At 33.7% G+C, this 26,471-nt stretch overlaps 1 protein-coding gene across 9 annotated transcripts in view; it reads left to right on the forward strand.

The window, feature by feature from the left end:
- The window catches only part of LOC127880777 (uncharacterized), an 88,687-nt gene that overhangs the window by 44,033 nt on the left and 18,183 nt on the right, over positions 1 to 26,471 (forward strand). For 6 of the 9 annotated variants that reach the window (XM_052428175.1, XM_052428173.1, XM_052428172.1 and 3 more), the window contains exon 4: positions 25,380 to 25,527. In XM_052428175.1, coding sequence (XP_052284135.1) covers positions 25,380 to 25,527 — 148 coding nt within the window. Of the gene's footprint in view, positions 1 to 3,462; positions 3,682 to 17,045; positions 17,402 to 18,800; positions 19,096 to 25,379; positions 25,528 to 26,471 lie in introns of those variants that run through there. The other 3 variants (XM_052428178.1, XM_052428179.1, XM_052428180.1) reach the window with 3 other exon arrangements.

Below are 26,471 nucleotides of genomic sequence, written 5' to 3' on the forward strand. Positions count from 1 at the left end.
GTTCAAGAATAGTTCATGAACACTTCATGCCATAAGGGTTCAAGAATAGTTCATGAACACTTCATGCCATTAGGTTTCAAGAATATTTCATGAACACTTCATCCCATTAGTGTTCATGAACAGTTCATGAACTAATATTTCAAGAACATTTCACAGATGTGGCTCATTTTCTGTTCACTGACTATTCGTGAACAATTCATGAACTCAGTTCACGAACAGTTCATGAACAGTTCACGAATTATTCGTGAACTGCAGAACAACATTTCTCAGGGGTAATTACCCGATAATCCCGTATATTCCAGTTTTGAAGCAAATGCTGGTAAATATTTACGATACACAAACATTCTCGATATTTCCTTTAGTATCAAATACATTTTGGCATTTGTTACTGTTTATAGAGATGATGAAATAACGTCTAATCGGGGCGTTTTTTTCTCCACTGAACATACGATTTACGCCTTACGTGCTGTTCATGTATTTATACAACACACAATACACCCAAACTTTCCAAATGACGTTCTACATGTCTGCATAATTTTCGCGCGCTTTTTTATGAAACAAAGGATATTTTAGCACTGTTTATTTGACACTAGAATTTGCCAAATGTTGCGTTAGCATTAAAATTCGGATGTGTGTTTCGGATTACAAATTTAATAATGATAATCGAACGAAACATTAACAGTTGCGCGTAATTAATTCTATGCTACACATACATGTATGTACATGTAGGTGGATATCTTTTCACTCGATCCGCCGCGTACGTATGCGGCGGATTTACTCCGGGAAAGTACGCGAGGTTAATACAGATTGGCGTCGTTGCGCGGATCGATGCCGAGTGCCACGGCGATACGCCGCGTCAACACACGATTCGGCCGCCGCGTACTAATAATCTTGCTGGCTGTACTGTAGCTACTTTTGGAGTTTGGCTAATTATGAGATAGTACAATTTATTGGTTTTCCCCAGCATGAGGCTTTTTGTCTTTAATCAATAATTGTCCCTACAAAGTGTTGATACCTTGATGGATAATGTCTGTTAAACACACCCACAACACCTGACCTTATTTTGACCTAAACATTGACCTAATTTTAGACTGAGACTTATTCAGACTTGTCCAAAGTCTTGATGTTGTTAAACTGACATATTTTGTCTTATATCAATACAGCTTGCTAGAAATTGTAATGGTATGGATGGTATCTATTAACCCTTTCCCACCTAGAAGCAATGTGAAAATGGGTATGTGCAAACAGCCTAAAACCAAAACAGCGTGCGAGTAACTAGCAATCTGTTCAGGTTTTATGCTTTTTGCTGCTCATCAGTATCTAAGGTTGAAAATGAAGCTTTAAAAACTTGAATCTAGGAAGAAAAGTCTTAAATTAAATATAACTTTCTAAGGGACTACAAATGTTTAAAAATAGGTATCTAAAGGGTTAAAACTCTTAATACACCCACAGCACCTGACCTTATTTAGGCTTTGACCTTGACCTTCTTTTGGACTTATTCTGAAGCTTAACATTTTTGGTGATATAAAATTTACCATTGGCTTAATATGGATTATTTTATTAATGTTCAAACTGTTGTTACACTTTCAATCAGCACTTAGCACACTCAAATTATATGGCATCATTTCCACCTTTGGACTTATTTAAAAGGATCAGTGAATCAAAACTAGCATGGAGACATCTTGTTTGGTCTGTCAGTGCACATTTTTATATGCTTAAATTGCTTTTCTGCACAAATCATTGTTACAGAACAACTGCATTAATTTTGATGCAAGTATTTCATACTCAACAGCAAACCTTTCGTTACAAGATTCACAATATGTTCAGCAATGTAATAACATTAAAAATATTGAAAACCATTTATTATGTCCATTGCCACAAGTCACAATTCAATGATCTGATAGATGTCAAAAAGCTTTGTTTACAAGGTTACCTGTATGATATTAAATGACTCAACCTGATTTGTTCAATAAAGAATGCAATGAAAACAATAAAACACAGTTTCCGTTTTGTGGAATGTGGAATGTGCTTTAATAATACAGAATCCTGGTGATAATATTGACTTTGATTGAATAGTTTTGCCAGCGACCAAGACCAATCAATAGATACCTGGTGATTGATGGCCAAGCAATCAGTGGTGTGCAGCCTTTGATTGTTTGTAAATGTGTACAACAACAGTAACCAGGGTTGTAACTTGGAAAGGATTTAAATCTGAAAGTTTAAGTAAAATGTTGAAGTGGAATTAGAAATTGCCTGGCAGCTATTTGAAACAGTTTTAATCTCAAAGTTCCTCACACAATCACTATTTTTTTTATTGAAATGTAGTTATTAAATGAAACAAATGTCAAAAAGTCAATGATTGTATAGTAACCTGTTCACAACATATGTTTCACATTACTAAATATTTTTAATTAACCGACAGGGACTAACTGTGCTTATGTTGAAAAAGAGCTAAAATTATAAATATGATAACAGTTTTATCTCAGTGTTACTGTTTTGAGTTGTTGGTTGCTCAGATCATAAATACAAAAGTGATATCTGGGACAATTGTTAACGGTTTGGCTTATTCACTTAACCCTTTCCCACTCAGCAGCAAAGGGAAAATGGCCATGTGCAAACAGTATAAAACCAGACCAGCCTGCGAGTAACTTGTCAGTGAGTAACTCACAGTCTGTTCAGGTTTTTATATGCTGTTTGCTGCTCATCAGTACCTTAGGATTGGAAATGAAGCCTTTTAAACTTGAATCTAGTAAGAACTGTCTTTAAAAATGTAACTTTCTAAGGGACCACAAACATGTCAAAAGGCGTATCTTAGTGGTAAAGGGTTTAAAGGTAGCCGTGTTTAATTGAAGAAAAAGCTTTTTCAAACTCATGAGGACAAACAGTATCTTTACTATATTGACCATCAGATGAGGGACCTAGGGCCATTATTATGGTCCTTTGCTGATTTTTACTGAAAGAATGACTTTGATTTTAAAGTGTTTATTGACAGAATTAAACACAACATATCAGTATAATAAGAAAATGAAAAACATGTGTTGTGAACATTAAATTACTATATCAAAGGGCTTAAACGCGATAACCACAATATAGTACAAAGAAACAAATAAAATATCAATATGTTAAGTTTTCCAGCACTTGAATGGTTTAATTCAATCCCTTTTTATGTTTTTTCTATGGAATATCAATTTCGATTTCAATTGGATTAAGGGACACGTAAATGATATTACATAATAGATACATTTATCCTAATAGCTATATTTACCATAAAAACTGCAATGTCAATTATTCGACTGGATGATAATAGATAATTGCTGTACAACCCCAAAATAACGAGCGACTAACCGCAAACCTATTCCCCCCCCCCTCCCCGAACCATAACCTATGTCAATGATATCAAGTATTGATGTTTATTTCTATCCATCCACTGGTGACAAAATATATAACGACCATTAACAGATTTAGTGTGCCTCCACTGTAGGTGATTTGATCAACTGGCGATACCAAATAGAGGCTAGCTAAGTTGGCTCATCTACTCTCTGTCTGTTTAAAAACATTCACAACTTGAGACCTGATTGTGAAGGGAATATTTGAGATTGTTTTGTTTAATGCCAGTTTCTGTGTGCTATTATTGGCAGAAGGGAATAATAATTGGATTTTTTGGATTTATGCTCTCTGGATGTAAGTATTTTTACACCACATTTATCAAAGTTTGTTTGACAACATTTTTCAAAGTTTGTTTGATGTTGATACTCTAAGGTTTGTTTACTTTTGGTTTTTGAATGTAAAATTGCAGGGTTTCCCCAGTATTGTGTGCTTAGGATATGATTGAAATGGTTAGCAAAAAACCTATATTATTGATTATTAATTGATTCAGAGGTTAATAGGGAATATGTTTCAAAATACTATTTAAATTTTATATATTTATGAAGGTCACTTGTCTGATTATTAAAGCCTCAATCTGGGGAAAATTGGGTTTAATGCATGTGCATAAAGTGACATTCAAGATTAGACTGTGCAGTCTCAGCGCAGGCTAATCAGGGACAACACTTTCCGCTTATACTGGAATTACATTTATATGAGACTTCCTTTGAACAAAAGAATACCATAAAAGCTTATGCAGAATTCAGGCTTAAATTTGGGACGACACTTTAGCACGTGCATTTAACCCAGTTTTCCCAGAATGCGTGGCTCATTTATTGGTCAGAATGCAAAGAATCTGTCCTGTGTTTTACATGGGATATTTAATTATAGATATATGTAGAAAAATTCAATAAAGACTGCATTGTCAGTGCCATAGTGGTGGTTAATGTATTGTGTTATCCTAGTGAACAACAAAATCCACCTTTTTTCTGGAAACTTGGTGAACAAAAAACAACATTTGTCTTTGAATACAAAATAAGAATCCTGCATTCAAACTTTGAATTCTTTCTATCTGCAAATGTTGCTTAGGGAGTTGAAATACTGCAACTATTAAACTAATTTTTCATAATAGGCTAAAAAACAACAACAATACGTTCTAGCAACAATTAGTAGACATCCATCTACTTTTGTTGAAATCAAAAGAATTAAATGCTTATCTTGATGTTTTCTTGTCACGGATATTACAATATGATACATTAACAGTACATGTAATAATGAACAGAAAGTTTTTTTTTAAATAATTTTTCAAATTTGTTTGGTAATTACAAATTTCAAGTTCAAACAGTCATTCAATATATATAATTGTGTAAGAATGTGGTTTTAATAACCTATAAAATTGGGTGTATGTATATTAGTGCTGTCTAAAATTAAAGCTGAAATAGTGAAAACCTATCTACATCAACATTGTATCTTTATTTGTTCAAAGAGTAAACAAGCATTCAGCTAGATCTATTTCAAGAATCAAACATAACCATTACACTAAATTGCCATTTGGTAAGGACTATTTATTCAGGAATTCACTGAATGGAGTTTAATTTACACAAATGTCCTCTCAACTTTAGATGTGGGGAAAATTTCAATTATTTTCTATCTTGCAAGGTAATGTTATCTTTGTGGAAACATCGACAGGGATCAATTGGTAATTTGAAATATATCAAATTAGAATAAGAGTGTGGGAAATTGGTGTTTTGTAACCTTGTGTAACCTATTAATGGATAAAAGGTTTGTGTAGATGGTAGATTTTTGTTTGGTTTTAAATTTAAAATTTAAGTTTTACCACCCAGTGTTTCATTTGATTAGATTTGTTTACCTGCATTAGGGACTTTATAATGTAAAAATCAGACATATGAGTCAGGCAAAATGTTATTTCATATTTGCTGTCATATTAAATTTTGCAGTCACTCATGAGATACAAATCATACAATATTGTATTTTTTCTAGTAAACAATAGATTTCAGTCTAAAATGCGTTTTATGAAACACAACACTTGCAAATTAAAAGCAAATTCTTCCCAATATTGTCAAATATCAAAAATGTATTATAATGTTCTGGTGAAAGTGCATTATAGTTTGGTATTGTATAGTATACAATTATTTATTTACATAATTTTAGTGGGCTGCAACAACCTATTATTTTTAATACAATCATTGCCTCTCTACATCTGTCGCTAATGTTCACAAAAGTTTTTAAAGTGTTCAAGAATAGTTTAAGAATAATTCAAGAACAGGAAAGGTACATAATTATTAAACTGTTCTTGAAGGCAGTTCTTCAACAGTTCTAGTACACATGTTCTTAAAATATTCTTACCCAGGCGAAATGAAGGCCATATGACCATGGTATACCATGGTTTGATGATGGCTAAACCATGGGCGACCATGGTCATATGACCATGGTTTACCATGACAGACCACGTTTTGTTAAATGGCACCACAGTCTTTGGCCATGGTCTTTATGACCATGGTTGACCATGGTAAAATACCATGGTTGACCATGGTATAATACCATGGTTGACCATGGCCAAATACCATGGTCATGATGACCATGGTCAAAGACTGTGGTGCCATTTAACAAAACGTGGTTGCCATGGTCATATGACCATGGTCTACCATGGTAGACCATAGTCATATGACCATGGTCTACCATGGTAGACCATAGTCATATGGCCTTCCTTTTGTAAAACGGCACCACGGTCTTAAGTGGTCATGTTTTCGCCAAAAAAAGGCTGATGATAACTGCTTGAATTTCTGCAGGAATTTCCTGGAGAATTCCAGGAAAAGGGTCAGGCTTGATAGTTCTTTTTTTTCGGCGTAGCTGTATTTAGCCAGCTTTTCACCTTACCTGACCTTTGTAAGTGTCCAATAAAATTCAAATAAAATTTCCTGCGGCTAGGTACGAATGAATACACTTCATTTATTCCATTGACTGATTTGAGTATACCACAAGAGCATTGGAAACATATCCGCGTCTTTATAACACTGTTATACTGCATGAAACAATTTAATTATCCCTAATGAAAAGTCAATAATAGATTCTTAATGTGTTTTCAACAATACAATGAAAAATATTATTTTTGATTAATTTAACAATAATTATTCCACCATATTGACTAATGTATTAAGCATGAGCGCGATGATTCTCGATACTGTTAATAATCGAATCAAATAGCAATGCCCGACAAACCACTAAAACAGGTTTGTTCGAAGAACGCGCCTATAAATACGGATACTTTGCGTGTGGTTGGTTGACTCATATGTTTTAATTTCACTTCCATTCTTCTTTTGGTTTTCTGTTTTGTATCTATAGGTTTATGACCAGCAATATGTAATAATGTAAAATAAGCCGCAAAAACTCTGCGTAACATCTAGTACTGCGTGTGATGCAGCTAAGAACTGCACAGAAAAAGACATTCGCTATCCTTGATCTCATTCATTGAACTATCAACGCTGTATAATTTGTCTTTTTTTAAAAAGATATTTCTTGTTTACCAAAACTAGAAATAAAAGGCAGTTTTAATTTTATAATTAACTTTTTGGCATTGAACACTTATGTGGAAAGGCTCTTACTTTAAGGGATGTGTCCTGGGGGCCATTGAAATACTGAAAGAACTTAATAATATAGATAAAATTCAACATTGTAATAAAATCATTAGAATTGCTGACACTTCATCGAACAGTTAATGAGGATGAAATGATTGGTTATGCTTCTGATTCTGTTGATGACAAAAACATTCATAAAGCAGAGGAGACTCAGTGATACAATGTAGCAAAATTGGGAAACTTAAGTGAACACAGTGCCAAAGAAGTTGAAAAGGAACCAATGGCTGATTAGTTTAGCCGGTAATTTATTAAAGACTTAAATTTCCAAATACATGTATAACATAAACCATGTGCCTTCATTAAGCTTGCTTCTTTTTCAACTTCCTGTGCACACAATATTCTTCCTTTGTAAAAACAGCAATGCAACCCAGGCGAAGTGATGACCATGGTAGACCATGGTCACCATGGTTTTTGATGGTTGACCATGGTATTTGAATGTCGTTTACATAAAATATGCAATAAATATGCAATAATATTAATTGTTCTTGGAAGAATTAAAGCACAGTTTAAGAAAGTTTTATGGCCATCTTATTTCAAGAACAGTTTAAGATGATATCAAGAACACAAACATGTACAACAAATAACATTATTGCATATTTTATGTAAATGAACATTACACATCATGGGAACACTATAATGAAAATAAAAGTAAATTTGCTGATCATGGTCCATGTTTTAATTTACCATGGCCAACTTTGGTCTGTCTTTAGTCACCATTGCCGACCATGGTCCATGTTTTTGTGTGACCATGTCCAACCATGGTCTGTCTTTTGTCACCATTGCTGACCATGGTCACCATTGCTGACCATGGTCCATGTTTTTTGTGGCCATGGCCAACCATGTTCCTGATCATGTTCCACCACGGTTTTTGATGGCTGACAATCAAATACCATGGTCAACCATCAAAAACCATGATGACCATGGTCTACCATGGTCATCGTTTCGCCTGGGTAGAAAAGTTCAAGAAATCTTACTTAGTTTTAAGAACTGTTCTTTAACTGCTCTTCATTGACATAAGAATTTCATTTCACAGGGGTTTGAAGAAGACTTTGTTCTCATGTGCAATAGGGCTTATTTAATGTCTATCTTACTTGTTTTCTTTAACTGTTTATATAAAATTCCCATAATTATTGTAATACTTGCTTATAGATGCTGATACAACTGTTATAATAGAGAATGAATTATTCTATATATTGAATAGACTATGATGGGAACAAGATAAACCAAACCTGCGATCCTTAACCATTATTCTGCAACTAACTTAAATTGAAAAATAAATTTAAAACAAGTTTGATTATACTAGACATGTTGGTAATGCTAAAATCAATCCAAAGGTTTTAAGTTGACATATGTAAAATGGTTCTATAACCTATCTAGAAATCATCTCCTGTGAAGATTCATTCATCACATTGAGAAATATATGATTGGGGCATTTGGCAGATGTATCAACTATGATATTTTAAAGGCTGCATTGAAACAATCCCAGAATGTAAAAGCATGTTATATTGCAGCTAAAATTATGAATCACTAATACTAGGTTATATATTGCAATAGATATCGTGAAGAATCATTGACTTAAATGTATAGGAAAATTATGTTAAGGTGTTTGACTTTGAAAGGCTCAGTTAACCCTTTCCCATATGTACCATATTCGACACTTGGTGTTAACCCTTTCCCACTCAGAATCAAAGTGAAAATGTGCAAAAAGTATAAAACCAGAACAGCCTGCGAGTAACTCGCAGTCTGTTCAGGTTTTATGCTGTTTGCTGCTTATCAGTAATTCTAAGGGTTGGAATTGAAACCTTTAAAACTTAGATCTATTTAATAAGAAAGGCCTTTCATAAATTTACACTTTCTGAGGGAATATAACAAATGCTTCAAATACGTATCTAAGTGGTAAAGGGTTAAAACTTTCGCTTATGTTATAATTTGTAGGTGGGAAATTGTAAAATTGTAAAATTCATTGCAAAATTTCTGCATTGATAGAATCCCCATTTAAATTTAATTTTGAGTCATTTCAGCTTGTGGTAACAAAGAAATATAATATGTTTCTAAAATACATTAAATTTTAATGTGTTTCGCAAACTTAAAATTCTGGCTTTAAAGCTCAATATACCTTTACCGTTGAAATGAGTCACAAGTGGCAATATAATATATCTCCGATAATGTGACATCAAATATTGCATACAGATATCAGATATGAAAGTAAACTGGCACAGAACTGAGACCCTATAACAGAATCTTTAATACCATATTTGCATAATTTGAAAAACATTTCCATTCAATTTTGAAACTTATATCAGACACACACTCTGATGAATTCAATACTTATGACACATTAACCTAAGGACATATATTCATTTGGATAGCTTTGCAAATGATTTATATCTTTTTATTGCATGGTTTAATTTAAATAAATCAGTTATTTGAAGTTTTGCTTCTATTTCTGTTCAGAAGTAAAAACACAGATTTAAAATATCTGCCTTTTTATAACATAAATAAATGGTTGAATTATAAAAAATATCAGCCTAAATTAATACCTGAGAATTCAATGCACTTTTATAACATATGTTAGTCTTTGGATGATGAACTTTGCTTTGATCCTTTTGTGATGTCACCAGATGAACCTACAAGTACAGGGAACTTGATAGGTTTATAATACAAATAAAAGTGTAATGATTCGTATTTTATTACTTCTATAGAATCTTCAAGTTTGACCTTTACGGTCTCCGCTTTGTATTTTATTCCATTGTTCATCATTGTTTGACATTGTGAAAATTCCCAACATCTGCTAGTTGACATCATCAGTTGAGTTTTTTTGAGGATAAAAAAAATATTAAAGCATATAACAAAGTGTTTAAAATGCAAAGTCAACAGGCGTGGTGTAAATTACGGTACATAATTTATAGCAATTTCAATGAAAAAGTGGAGATATCTTCCAAACAAAAACTGTTTCTCTATATTAGTTCATTTTTTAATGAAACGCATTGTGTTTTAAAAGCTTTTTTTCAAAAGCTTGGAAAATGTGTATACATTATTATGCAGCTGCAAATAGTTTTTGTTTTTCACCTTTTTTTACGCCCGTTTTTCAAGATGGGACGTATTATAGTTTCACCCTTGGCGGGCGGCGGGTGGGAGGCCGGGCGGTCGGCGTCCACAGCAGTTTCCGCTCTCTATTTCAAATAGTTTTCAATGGATCTTCACCAAACTTGGGTAGAAGTTGTATCTAGACAATATCTAGGTCAATTTCAAATATGATTCATGCCTGGTCAAAATCTAGGTCACAGGGTCACTTTGTGCATTTCAAGGACTAAGCATGGTTTCCGCTCTCTTACACTGAAGAAGTTTTCATCTGATCTTCACAAAATTTGGTCAGAAGTTGTATCTAGACAATATCTAGGTCAAGTTCGAAAATGGGTCATGCCGGGTCAAAAACTAGGTCACGGGGTCATTTTCAAGGATTAAGCATGGTTTCCGCTCTCTAACTGAAGTAGTTTTCATCCGATCTTCACCAAATTTAGTAAGATGTTGTATCTCGACAATATCTAGGTCAAGGTCGAAAATGGGTCATGTCTTTTAAACCGCTCTCTAATTGAAGTAGCTAAAGTTGATCCAATCTTCAACAAATTTGGTCAGAAATTGTATCTAGACAATATTTAGGGCAAGTTTAAATATGGGTTATGCGGGGTCAAAAACTAGGTCACGGGGTCACCAAGTGCTTTTCTAGGATTTAGCATGGTGTCCGGCGCTCTCTAATTGAAGTAGTTTTCATCCGATCTTCACCAAATTTGGTCCGAAGTTGTGTGTACATGATATTTAGGCCAAGGTCAAATATGGGTTATGCAGGGTCAAAAACTAGGTCATAAGGTCACTTAGTGCATTTCAAGCATTTAGCATGGTGTCTGCTCTCTAATTGAAGTAGTTTTCCTCTGATCTTCACCAAATTTGGTCAGAAGTTGTGTCTAGATGATGTCAAAAACCTTCAAACGGGCGTATCTTGTGACAGTTTTACACTCTTGTTTTATTTCAGTTCTGTTTCACAAGATGTTTTTGTTTGTTTAATGTGGGTAGTATATTTTAATATAAAGTAAATATAACATTCTGCACTTTATAAGATTGCCATGGCTTGGTGGATATGGTGTCCGCCTATCTACTGGGACAGAACACGGGCTTGGTGGATATGGTGTCCGCCTATCTACTGGGACAGAACACGGGCTCAAATCCCCACTCTGGAATCATAATTCGGATCTCCCCTAAATACATCAAGTAGTGGTTCTACCCATAAAACGGAATCAAGAGCGTTTCAATAAGCCTTAGTCTTTCAATTTTAATACTTAAAATAAATGGTTTCCTGGAAACGCTCACCGTGAATAATAGTCTTTGATGTAATACAGCTGAGATACATTTATCTAAACTTAAATATAAGTAAGCAAAACAAAGATCTTAATAAAAGGGCCCAAAACCTCAGGTCTTTATCAGTTTATTGTTGGTTTCAAAGTAGACTGGCAATAAATTGTGAGATACATTCATACTGTTTTATTCTCAATTGATTTAATCTCTGTGTAAGGTATATCCACAACAAATCCAATGGGTTACTATGGTCTTTTTGCTATTGACAAACAAATTTCTGTATAAAAATTAGTGATGAGTCATATCTAGATTCATTAAAGTCTTTTTACATGGGACAATGTTCACTAGGGACACGGAATGTGTGACAGGGGCGGGGAAATGGTCACTAGGGACACGGAATGTGTGACAGCGGCGGGGCTTGACAGAGCTGAACCAGATTTAATTCATATTACCATATAAACTCCAATAATTACCTCCACCCTTTAAACTGTCCTGTACTTAAAGTTTTTGACCATACGTCACCCTTTACCACTTAGATACGTATTTTCATGCATTTGTAATCCCTCAAAAAATTATATTTAATTAAAGATCTTTCTTACTAGATTCAAGTTGTTAAGGCTTCATCTCCAAACCTTATAGATACCAATGAGCAGCAAACAGCATAAAACCTGAACAGACTTCTACGGTAGTTACTCGCAGGCTGTTATGGTTTTCTGCTGTTTGCCAAAGCCATTTTCACATTGCTTCTTATAGGGGACAGGGTTAAAAGTCCTTTGTTTGAAAAGCACAAAATTTTATACCGCTATTTAAAGTATGAATAATTTTACAGTTCATCATTCTGCACTTTGTCACTGCACTTATAGCGCTTAAACTCAGTGATATAATAGTGTTTTCTTCATAATAATTATTATAATAGAACAGTGTGTGACTCATTAAAAGCTCATTTTTTCACTTCAATCTGTAAACAAGTACCTTCAGATGCTCCTTTTGATAGGATACATTACAATAATTCATTAGCCCTGATGTGTCCATTAAATGTTGGAATCATTCATTAACCCGTATTGTGTCCATTAAATGTTGGTCACATGTCACATTTACGGATGATAAAATCTGGATCAAGTAAACTGGTTTCTAATGGTTAGTTATTGTCATTCGGACATCGTTTGACCGTTGTGACCTTTTTATGACAGTTGAGCCTATAATTGACCACAGGCACTTAAATCAGTGTTGTTCATTTTTGTTTCGAATTTTTGTGGTATCTTGCCAGAAGTGGTAACTAGCCTCTCAAAGGGAGAGTCATATTAAATAAACCTCAAATCAAAGCAATATTGCACAAAAAGTCCTGCATTAAGCAATCTTTGTTCACTGTATTAAGTACATTACCAAGAGCTTTGTTTAAAATGTATAAATCTACTTTACAAATCTGCTACAAAATACTGGAGAACTGCTGCCTTTGGATTACACCTGTTTCCAAATCGCAGATCATTTAAGACCTGGCTTATTACTTCTGATTTATGATGGGTTTTATATTGCCTACCTGGTACAATAAAGGGATTGCATCTTTGAGGCTTTGCTAAATGGACTGTCTGGAAACACATGATTGTCACCTATGTCACTCAGGTTTTCAATCACATTCCATTTACTAGTAGTTAGGTTTATGAGTGGTTCCTGAAGTGAGTTTCTTGAATGGTCGCCATACGCCATACTGAACATAATTATGGGTCTTCTACCAGGTACTCTGGTTTCCCCCACAGCGCAAGACCTCAGTCCGAAATTGTATATCTTAAAATTAAATGTATTTCAGTATAAATCAAATAGCTTAAAATTGTAGCTTTAAATTCCAAATTTCTCCCAACTTTCTTGAGTCTAGTAACGTAATTAGGTAGTACTGGGAAACACTCTGGGTCCTCACATAATGCAGCATCAGGCGTGGAAGAAACTCATAAACTTTGAAACACACACTGATGTCCAATTTTTGCAGTTGTTGGGTCCTGTGCTTCTCTCCATGGTGACCTGTGTTCAATTCCCACTCATGACACATATGCGTTTGGTTGGTGGTCTGAGGCGCGTAGCTGGGCTGATTTTCAGTGTACGCAAACGGCATGCTCCCCCGGAATTGTTTTATTTCTACGATGCCGTACGTGCATTCTAGAGAGGTTTAAGACAATATTATAGTGCAAAATATGGCGTGATAAACTCGGATATGATACCATTTGTCTTCGATTTTGAAACATGTGATTTTCCTTTAAGATTTTTATTCCAGAATTTTGTCGGAGTTTATTATTAAATGTATGTCGATATGGTATGGTATAACATAGGACATAACACTTTTGGATGAAAGTAACTAAAGCTTAATTTGTATTGTTAAAACACAAATAAAAGAGACATAATTAAGCTAAATATCTATCTTTTAGATAGCAACTATGTCTATCATATTTACTCGATAACTCTAGTCACTTACATCTCGTCTTGTATTCTCTACCTATAGCAAAATTCTTTTAAAAACAATACACGTAAACTGTATACATTCTAATTAATGCAAGGTCTCCTGTATTACATGCATTACATTACACACAAAATAAAAGGGCCAAACGGCGCTCCTTTCGTCTGGCAAATACGTCAACGACCTCTTCCAGATCGATCTCTCGCTCTCGGTGTATATTCAACAGGGCAAGACCGGACATCAGTCTCCAAGTTCTCATAGAACCGCAAAACGCGTTTGGCAGAGAAGTCAAAGGCAAACGCTATTGTTAGGACAGTTGCCATCATGTTCTTAGGGTGCATCGAGTTGGAGGCGTGCAAACCCAACGAACTCCTCCTGGAGACATGCTTTCTCTGCATCATAAAATCGAAGGCAGAGAGCCATTTGCTCCATAGTGGCAGCATCAGTGGCTTCGTCCGCCATAAATTAGAAGCAGAATGACTGTACTGGATGTTGGCTGGTCTAATTTTCCGTCGAAAACATCGCTGTACGGGGCGACATCAAATTAACAGCCATTCTTAAAATCGCCCGCTTCGTTAACAATCCATTCGGGTACATAGTAGAAAACAATGATAAAGCGCAGTCGATAATAATGTTATGGATAGTCACCACCAAAAGAAATGTGACCTCGAAAATGGTAGCTAAATCATGCGTATTCTATGAAGTCGAAAAAAACAACCTTAAGACAGTTTAAGTGTTTTCAATATGAAAACACATCTCTTGCATAGAAAAATGCCTAACCCGGGTTAGGCATCACATTTTATTGCATTTTTCGATCTCTTTAATTTTGTATTTTTTCTAAACAGCGTCGCACATGCGTATTTGCGTTTGCCCAGCTACGCCCCTGGTGGTCATACACTTGACAGGTGCGGTTACGTAACTCTGCTTTCCCTTCACAGCACAATACCACATCAAAATTGAATATATGTCACAGTAAAAAAAAATGCAGCGAAATGATCATACAACATAATTGCCACACATTCTGGGTTTTCACATAAATTGGTTAGCTTTTGAGGTGTGGAAGGACATATTAACCCAGCATTGACTGATTTAAAAAAGTGAACAGTTGAAATTTAGCATGGGGATACTTTTATAAAACCAAATATGTTAATTTGAATAATAAATATTTGTCATAAGTCAAGAAGTTTATGCTATACCTGTTTATGATTGACCATTATAACTTCAAGAGATATCTTGTTACAGTAGACATCCCGGACATTGGTCCAGTTTGCAACGGTAGCTGTTACAAACAACCTAATATGCTTCAATTTTTCAATGACTGATTAGATGGACGTTTTAGTTTATGGGCAAGGTGGGGTGGCAGGGTTGGGGGGGGGGGGGGGGAGCTGTGGTCAGGAATGCTTAATTGCTTAATGACTTTATCATATACTTACCTTGTTGCTTTATGACCATTCCACTGAAGTGGTTGAATGAAATGTTACCAAGGAGGGAAGGAATGTTGACATTGATGGGTATTGGACCTCATTTACTCAAGGATTAAAAATTGGCTTAGTGGTGAAGCATTTGTTTTACAGGCTGTTCCATTTAAGAAAACTTTATTTTACCAATATTTGATGAGAATATTTTACAAGATAGCTATTAAAAAGTTAATACACAGAAAATATTCCAGTTTACACATTTAATACCATAATATGCAATTTTGAGCTGTTGTTTTTTGTTACTCAATAAATATTTATTCAATATTTTTATTTGTGACAAAACATTAATAATTATTAATAATCCATTGATTTTGCATTGTTTAATATGATAACCGATTGTAATTTGTATGCAAAAAGAAAAAAGAAACATATTTGAGTCCCGCTCTGGGAAAATGGGGCTTAATGAGTGTTCTCCGGAAGCATGAGCAGCCGGTGATTTCATCTGCTACATACTATCTATAGATACTTTCCCCAAAAAATCAATTATAATGATGCAAATACACCAGTTTTATTTCTTAGTCGCCGGCTACTTTGAAAATATAACTGGCTTCTGAAATTTTTCTTAGGTCTAATGAGCCAATGCATGACAGGCTAATCTGAGACGACACTGTACATACATGCATTAAACCCAGTTTTCCCAGAACTAATATATCCCAGAACGAACAATATCTCTTTTGTGTCGTTCATGAACTTTCCATATAATAGATAGCGGGAATTCAGAGGTGTAATTCAAGCTTTATGTTTACTTGCTACAAAAAGTTTAAAAGTAACATCTTGAGTGAAATTCTTATGCAGGTGAAAAGAAAGATAATATGTAATTACAGGAAGTATTAGACATGATGAATCCATCTTTAGTCGGTATGTATTGGTTTTATCCTGACATTCGGTCCATAAAATTATACGATTACAAGATTTACATTGTTCGGGCAATGAACAAAATAATGTGTGGTTAACAAACTGAGGTTATGTCAATATTTACTTGAACTGAAATCTAAGATAACGCTGGGATAATATTGAAAACTAAAAATAGTTAACATCAAAAATATTAATGTATCATTAGGTAACTTGTTTTAACACCCATATACATTGATGTAAATGACTGTATTGAAACAATAATGACATAAACTAATGGTCGGCATTTAGTATTTGTTTCTTAAAAAATAATTATTCAACTATTTTGATGTTACCTAATTTCTTACAATAATTATCATTATAAGTGTTTTTAGTTTATTTTCAACATACATCTCATTTACAAAATGCGTGTACATAATGAAGAGTAACCAAGCGGATTAATGGTCAGTTATATATACTTTCATGAGTATCTGATCATACATTCACTATAAATGTACATTCAAGTTATTTAGGTATGTAATTATTACAATAATATAGGTGCTTGATTTAAAGTATTCAGCGAAAATTCTATCAAACAACTGGAGTCAATTTGTTGTGGCCTTACATAAATCTGTATGTTGTAATGCCTTTAACAAGGTTACCCTTCACCAGTACAGTATCCTGTTTTAAATATGATATATCTGTAGCAAAATCATAGATGGACCACCCAAATGTTGCAGTCATATTTTGCACTTCTGTTCAACAGTTCAAAGTCTTTAACAATTTATGTTATTTATTTCAAACACTGTTCATGGCAAACAGCCATAATTCATACTGCAATAATAAAGGCTGCCACTACATGTAATATCAATTTACCAAACATGGGTTAGTGGGTTCTATTTAGGCTAATCATGTATCGTGTGAAATTGTGATATTTGCACATTTGTGCGTGCTGTTTTTCCATTAGCAAGCTCAGAGATTTTTTAGTTTTATCAGTATATCTTAGCTGTAATGTTTAGAGGTGGATTTTAATTGCCAAAAAAACAGAACAAAGACAGTAATGTGTAACCTTAAACAGTTGTGAATCAGTTGCTGTAACGGATATGATATCAATATGCTTCTAAAGTCATTGCACACTTGGTAACTATATATAAGGGAATTTTGCCAAATTAATTGAAATCTCTGCCAGGGTGTGGTTCAATCAATGCTATGGTGCTCAATGTAGGTCAATTTAAATGTAATTTTGTGACAGCTAGAAAAAAGGAGACAGGCACAACTAGGTATGTACATTGTTTTAAAACTGGGTTTACTCCTTCAGTAGGTTTGTATCATCTTGTATCTTCATTCACTGTGCATCTTTTGTTGAGAATTATTTGCTTTATTTAAAATCATTGATTAATCAACAGGAGTGCAAACACATCCTGTATTGCAATAGTATTTGCAATAAATGTGTGCAAATATCAGTGTTCAACAGCTTGTTTCTAAATGTTTGCAAATAACTATTGATGTTGGTCTTGTCAGAAGGATTCTGTGAGTTAACCTTTTGCATGCTGGGAAATTTTTCGTCTGCTAAAATGTTATCTGCTAAAATGCAGTCTGCTGAATTTCTAAAATTAGCATTTTCTTCATTTTTTTCCAAAGAATACTATAAGAATAGCAAACAGCTTGGATCCTGATGAGACGCCACATTATGTGGCGTCTCATCTGGATCAAAACTGTTTGGATCCTGATGAGACGCCACATTATGTGGCGTCTCATCTGGATCAAAACTGTTTGCAAAGGCCTTCAAAATTGGGTTCCAGCACTGAAATAGTTAAATGAATGCTGAAAACTAACACCAACTGACGCCATAGATATCTATAAAAGTCTTGATATTAACAAACATAAAGTTTAAGAATTAAACACCAGGAACAAAAATAACAACAACAGAATTCTACCAATAAAAGCCAATTTGGTAAGTTTTTGGAAAAAAATTATACAGATATGCACCTGTTGTTTTAAGTAGCCTCCTGTTTTCATGAATATTGAGAACCAAGGAGGTTTTATTTTGTGAGATAAGAATAGCTTTGACAATATCTGGTATATTTGTGGGCGGTATCTTGTCTATTTCTTTGTTTTATCATAGCACTGTGTATTGTAACTGTAGCCATCTGCTATCTTCTTTTCTCATTAAGGATTCATTGTTATTTAATTAAGGATTATTTAATGGCCACTGCAAGAATAATATTTTAAAGTCCGAAAGAAATACAGTGGATCCATTAAAAAAAATCATTCAATTTAAAAAAGCACCTTTTAATTTTCAAGATCATTTTTAATTTAATCTTGTACCTTTTATAACTCTTTCAGTGCTGGAACCGAATTTTGAAGGCCTTTGCAAACAGTTTGAATCCAGATGAGACGCCACAGAATGTGGTGTCTCATCAGGGTCCAAACTGTTTGCTATTCTGATAGTATATTTTGAAAAAAAAATCGAAGAAAATGCTAATTTTAGAAATTCAGCAGAGGACAGTTTAGCAGACTACAAATTTCCCAGCATGCAAAGGTTTTATTGGTCTAAATGTTAGCATGACAAAACGTCTGCTGACTTAAGATAGCACCATTCAATAGGCCTTACTGATATCTTTGCATTAAAGCACTCACAAGGAGTACCTGTCATGAACATTTTAAATGCAAACACCAAATTTAGAGCATCTGTAAACACTGAGTCGATAATGGGGGATGAATTCCACTGATAATCTACGGGTATCAAATTAAAACGTTCAACAATAATCTATTGATTAAACAAACGGCACTGAATGTGCTATTTAAAATTATCGACAAATTTGAGGGAGTCAATTGCAGTGCATTGTTGTAAGAAAGACACTTGGAACTATCAACGACAGAGCAAAATCTCTTGATAGGTCTTGGATACAAGATTAATAAGTATTGAATTCTTAGACAGTGAAGATGTATTGAAGACTGGTTTATTTCGCAGGTATTTATGTTACAATGTTATTTCTGTGTGAAATTGTGATATGTTTTTGTCAATATGGATGTTATGCATTTGGAAATACTTTGATAAGGAAGGGTGTGTGTACTTTATGTGTTATCTCAAGTATATGTGATTTATTGAAGGAAATGGTGTTATGTATATTAGATTTATGAATTGGAGACAAGTAAAACCAAATTTGAACAGGAAATTATTGTCTTAAAATATTAAAGGGGCCTTTTCACAGATTTTGGCATTTTTTTAACTTATTCATTAAATGCTTTATATTGATAAATGTAAACATTGGATCATAAAAGCTCCAGTAAAAAATCAAGAAAAAAATATAAAAAGGAAAAGAACATTGCCCGGAGCTGGTTTCGAACCAGTGACCCCTGGAGTCCTGCCAGAGTCCTGAAGTAAAAACGCTTTAGCCTACTGAGCTATTCCGCCGAGTATACATTCGTGACGTATTTTATACCTTATATAAGCAATCTTCGTAGTTTCACAAAATTTAACGACAAAAACAGAACTCTCCAAATTATTCAATCGTTTCGCGTTGCAAGGCTTTATAATTTTTAGGTTTTAAAATCGTCAAAAGATGCATATAATGGCTATATTAGAGCATGGTTAATGTTCAGTATTACTGTTTCCTCACAAATATCATAACTAAAACGAAAACTTACGAATCTGAAACAACTTTTTTCAATTTTGTCAATTTACCAAAGCGTGAAAAGATCCCTTTAATCGATGCAACACATAATTATGCATGCATCCAAACATGTTGATATGCAAATGAAAGCAGGTTTAATCTTGATAAAAGCAACAGATGTTTCTTACAAATTGTGCACATTAATTTTATCCTTGTTATTTGTTCCTTGCCAAAGCAAGATACCTTAATCATTAAATCTAAGAGTGGGCTTTTAAAGCCTTGCTTGTCATCACACATGTTGTTAACCCATTTATGCCTAGTGGACTCTTCCAATCCTTCTTAATTGGATAATTTATTTCCAAAAATAGGGATGTCTACTATATTTATTTCTATTTTTAAAATATTTCTTACAAAAATTCCTTTAAGCAAACATCGCAGACCCTGGTGAGACGCCGCAACATGCGACGTCTCATCTGGGTCTACGCTGTTTGCCAAGGCCTTTTTTCTAGACGCTAGGCATAAAATGGGTTAAATCAAGAGTGCTTTGAATAATTATTCAAAGCTAATATGTATTTATAACTTACATGTAAAAATTATGTAGTTTTAAAATAAGTGTTATTAACAAATTAATGTTTAGTTGCAAATTAATGTATTATATTGATGTAATATTTTGTATTATATTTTAGCCTTTAAGCTCTGGGAGAGCAGTGCTTAATTCATGTGTGTCAAGTGTCATCCCAAAATAGCCTGTGCAGTTTGCACAGCTAGTCAGGAACAACACTTTCTGCATAAATGACATTTTTCATTTATATGAAGTATCTTTATAGCGAAAATCCAGTTTAGTCCAGAAATTTTTGTCCATGATTAGCCTGTGTGGACTGCATAGGCTAATCAGGGAAACACTTACACACATGCAATAAGATCGATTTTTCCAGAGCCCGGCAGTTATTGTTTCTACAGTTTCAACTTCTGTGCAGAGATTTGACTGGAACCAGCATAGCTGGATCAAATCCCTGCCTAATCATTATAACCTACCTCTTGATGAACTGATGATAGCCTAGCCAGTCGTGCTACAATAATTTATTGTTATTATTTTTGCTCTTTTTGGAATTTAGGTAATTTTTTTTTTAGTATGAACCTAATTGTATACACTATTTTCAAAATATGAAATAACATTTTTACTACTTTTCACAATATAAGGCATGTACTTTAAAGATAAAGAAAATCCTACCAAATCTGGTAGGATTTTCTTGTGATGGCAGAGGTTGTATGTGAGAGCAAAGACAGACAACTCTGCTAGAGGACAACTCTGCGTGGAGATTGCTGCAGTTGTGTGTTTTTGTATGACGATGGTAATTATTGTGTGCCACTGGTGTTCAACTTTATGGCGTTGGTAATTGGTTGTGATGTGTAGGGAGGGGTCAGTATGATAACATGCTTCCCCATAATGGCTTATCATAATTAGGACTGGAATAAACCATGAACTAAAATGTTGTAGTGAGTGTTTATGTATTCACTGAGAGAGATGAACCCCACATGGAATGCTGTGTAGCAATAATTGTTTGAAAACATTCAGGGATATAATAATATTGTTTTTCTGTTCTTAGTTCAGAGTGGTAAAATGGCAAAGTTCTCTTTGTAGACCATTCGATGATTTAAATGAGACACAGAAGGGTCTTGTTATTCTAGGATTTCATTGTGATAATGTCAATGATGTTGTTATTTTAATTATGAAAAATATTTTCAAGTTTTTAACCTTTAATAATATACTATTTGTTTGCGAATTAAGTAGCAGAATGGATAGAATTAACGGTTGTGTATCCTTACCAAATGTACATAATTCATCATTCAGCACAGGTCCGGATTTATTGCCCAGCTTTGCTTGGAATAAGTTATTTGTGTACAAGAACAAGTAACCTAGAATGCACACATTTAAGATTGGCTGTTAACATTTAGGAATATTTGCTAAGAAAGGAGAGGCGATTATTCGCTAAGAAAGGAGAGGATTATTTGCTTAGAATGGTTTGGGTCATTGCCTGCTCCCAAAAGTTGACTGGTTTACCCAATCACGTTGGTGAGGACTGTACACACAGGACAACATCCACTGACCAGTCTGTGAATAGTCCAAGCTTTACTGATGAAACGGTAAACTCAAATGTGGTGTCTTATAATAGACTGTAACTTACCAAAAGACAAATACACAATATTTATGTACACCAGAATGTTAACAAAAAATCTTATTATACCATAGAATATTTTCTTCTAAAAGATTTTGTATGATTGTTTTGATCTGCATTATTGAACACATGCTCAATATATATCATTTTGAGGAAATACTGTTGATATTACACTTCAATGTTTAAGTGATTACTGAAATCTATGATGTTCTTGTTCATATTGTGTTATGATCCAGTATACATCTTATTATACATGTATTGTATTGTTCAGTTACTTACTTGTCTTGTTGACATTACAGTCCTGTTCACATTATCAAGACTCCTGTCATGTTGTTGCATTTGATTGATTGAGTGGTGGAACTGATCTGACTTTAATTCAGGTGTGTGCATGAGTTCATAAACAAACAAAAAACAACAGTAATAAGGCACTTAATTTTCTCGTGTTCTGTTGTTTTATGATAAATACCAGCTAATGTTGTCACTTAAATATTCTTTATTGCACTTTTAGTTGTGATTTTTTATTTTATTTTATGAAAACTAATTAATGACCTTGAGTGTTGATGATTTGAGGAATTTCTGAAAATGTTCAAGGATTAGAAACATAAAACTAAAAACAGTTTGTTAGGTACTTGAACTTATTTGTATACTCTTGATTTAAATGACATAAAAATATTTGGATTCATACAATCTGGCATTTTTGTTGGATCTTAAATTTGTGTGTTTTTTTTTAATTTATAGATAAGACTTCTAATACTTTAAAGCCACATTAAAACTAAAAAACAACAATTATATCTTAAAATAAATAAGTGAATCAGTGTTCCTTAATAGCAAAACCTAAAATTTCAAAGCTAGATGTGGTCTGGCATATTCCATGTCAATTTCCCACAATGATAACTGAACATTTACAAGCCACTGCGAGATCAGCTTTGTCTTTGATATTGTTTGGGGAAATTCACATGGAATATATATAATGTGACACAAAAAATAAAAACGAGCACTTTGTACTTCACATCTAATGTTGAAATTTTGGCTATGCTATAAGAAAAAACTTATATTTTATGGGCTAACTTTATTTTACGAAATATTTCACAAAATGTTTGTTGATTTTGAGTATTGATGTGGCATTAACCCTTTGCATGCTGGGTAATTTGTCTTCTGCTAAAATGTCGTCTGCTGAATTTATAAAATTAGCATTTTCTTCGATTTTTTTCAAAGAATACTATCAGAATAGCAAACAGTTTGGATCCTGATGAGACGCCACGTTTTGTGGCGTCTCATCAGGATCCAAACTGTTTGCAAAGGCCTTCAAAATTCGGTTCCCGCACTGAAAGGGTTAAATGTTTGTTAGACATTTGATTTTCCATGAAAATAAGTGAACCACAAATAATATTATTTGGATGTTTGTGTTTGGTTGAATTAATGCATAAGTGCTAAAGATAATTGAAAAGGCCTGAAGGGAATCTGTTTTTAATGGCCAGTTATAAACATACGTCATTCAGACTGCGTTTAATTATTCTGCTTACCGATTTGAAATCCTGTATTAGGTGAAATCAAGCTAAAATAATTCACTTAAATAACACAAACTATTAGATCTGCCCTTATGCCAATGTACTACATGTACTTAATGGGATTAGGATTGATAAAGATTAAACACAGTATGGAGTTATTGACTTTATTAGCATTTTTTCAAATTTGAAAATTACAAATTAGGAATACTCAATTGTTTGTCTATGTGTTTTTTGTTGTTGTAAGATTTTATATTGGATTTTGAATGTTAATATAAAATTTAGTTCATAATTATTGTGTATTGTGAATGATCATTTAAGCTCAAAATGCAATTAGCCAATCAGGTGGTATGTACCGAACTTTATTGTTTGTGTTACCATTATTTAAGTTTAAGAAGGTTTTTAACCCATTTATGCCTAGTGGACTCTCCCATCCTTCTAAATTGGATCAATTTATTTCCAAAGTTAGGGATGTCTAGTATATTTATTCCTATATTTAGAATATTTCTTACAGAAATTCCTTTAAGCAAACAGCACAGACCCTGATGAGACACCTCATCATGCGGCGTCTCATCTGGGTCTATGCTGTTTGGCAAGGCCTTTTTTCTAGACGTTAGGAATAAATGGGTTAAACATATAATACAAACTTTTCAATAAGACAATAAGACATATCTTTAAAATAAGTGTTAAACAAAACATTGAATTGTTTTTAATAATTTATGTACAGGTTTTTTCAAATCAATGTATGTAATGCTTTTATTTGTAATGAGTTATGTGACATATGTTTTTGTCATAAACTAATAATTATAATGCTATTTTAATGTATTAGTTTATATAGCAAATAGCTGTATAAAACGTGTGTTGTAAAACCTTAATGCCAAGCTGTTGCATCTGGTATTTTATATTAAAACGAGATAAAACCAGCATGCAATATGCAGCTGTCATGTAGATGTACGTTTATGTGTTGATAAAGAACTGGTGACAAAATCATTTATTATTGGTCAGACATAAATAAGTGTATGGTGCACATGACTATAACATAACAGTTGTCTCAGGACATTGATTTAGTCATAAATTAACACATTTAAGAACCCATAATTTGCAGCTTGAAACATACATTTATAGCAATTAGTTATACATTATTATAGACAATATTATGATTTAAGTTGTAGTTTTGATGAAGTTACCATTGTTTTATTAATCTATGGCATGCCATGTGTTTGTCAGAACAGATTATTGACTTACTGTCAGTCAAAGCTAACTACTTTGTAGTAAATCCCTTCATATTAACTACTAAGGAACAACAAACAGGTACCATGAAATTATGAATAATGAAAAGAACATGCATTTTATTTTAAAGAAAAAAATTAAACACATATATATTTGAGGAAATTCATTAGGCAGTGTAATTTCCAAAGTTTTTAATGCAATCAAGGGTTGGTAGCAACCAATAACATTACCTAAACATTCACTTTTTAACCCTTTAAAACTTTGACACGTATTTTCACGCATTTGGAGTCCCTTAGAAAGTTATATTTAATTAAAGACCTTTCTTACTATATTCAAGTTTTATAGGCTTGACCTCCAAACCTTATAAGATACTGATGAGCAGCAAACAGCATAAAACCTGAACAGAGAGTTACTTGCAGGCTGTTCTGGTTTTGTACTGTTTGCACATATCCATTTTACGTTAATTGTTTTTAAGTGGGAACAGGTTAAAACTGTCAAAAACATAAGTTGTTTAATTCAAAAGTTTTTTAATCACAATGCTTTTTATTTATTTTTAAATTTTTTTAACTTTACTGGTAGATACTGATGAGCAGCAAACAGAATTACCCACAACCTTTTCTGGTTTTATGCTGGTTTATGTAGCCATTTTCACTTTGCTGCTTAGTGAAAAAGGATTAAATAAACATTTACTATTTTAAACTGTTTAAAATGTGGCCTTGTTTGTTTCAGGTGAAATGTGGAGCTGTGTATGTGACAGATGAGGACAAGGCTAAGAAAGTTACCAAGAACGTGATCTCGCTGGGGCAAGGCTCTGAGGAGACCAAACGGAAGTCATCATCAAAATACACGCTTGCCATCGGGTCTAGCTTTGGCCACAGTGAGTGACATTGTTAAATTTCTTATCAGCAAAATACATACATAAAGCCAATACATGCTATTGGCTCTAGCTTTGGCCACAGTGAGTGACATGTTAACCCTTTGCATGCTGGGAAATTTGTTGTCTGCTAAAATGTCGTCTGCTGAATTTCTAAAATTAGCATTTTCTTTGATTTGTTTCAAAGAATACTATCAGAATAGCAAACAGTTTGGAACCTGATGAGACGCCATGTTCTCTGGATCCAAACTGTTTGCAAAGGCCTTCAAAATTCGGTTCCAGCACTGAAAGAGTTAAATTACTTTGGATTACATTACAAATGTGATATTTTGTTGAGTGTTACTGCCTACTTAAAAAGGCTATATGTTTGGATTCACAGTTTTTTTTCTGAAATGCTTTGCTTTATATTACAATCCACTCTGAAATAATGTGATCTGTTTTACAGTCAACTATTAAATGATATGCATATAATGTTCTGATTTACAGTCCACTCTTACAATTTGCTATGTTCTGTTGTACAGCCCATTCTAAATGCTATGTTTGTTTAACAGCCCATTCTAAATGCTATGTTTGTTTTACAGTCTACTCTAAAATGCTATGTTCTGTTTTACAGTCCACTCTAAAATGCTATGTTCTGTTTTACAGTCCACTCTAACATGCTATGTTCTGTTTTACAGTCCTCTTTGAATTTTTATGTCCCCCACTATAGTAGTGGGGGACATATTGTTTTTGCCCTGTCTGTTGGTCTGTCTGTTGGTCTGTCTGTTTGCGCCAACTTTAACATTTTGCAATAACTTTTGCTAAAATGAAGATAGCAACTTCATATTTGGCATGCATGTGTATCTCATGAAGCTGCACATTTTGAGTGGTGAAAGGTCAAGGTCAAGGTCATCCTTCAAGGTCAGAGGTCAAATATATGTGGCCAAAATCGCTCATTTTATGAATAC

Source organism: Dreissena polymorpha, chromosome 5 (assembly GCF_020536995.1).
Source record: "Dreissena polymorpha isolate Duluth1 chromosome 5, UMN_Dpol_1.0, whole genome shotgun sequence".
Classification (NCBI taxonomy): Eukaryota; Metazoa; Mollusca; class Bivalvia; order Myida; family Dreissenidae; genus Dreissena; species Dreissena polymorpha.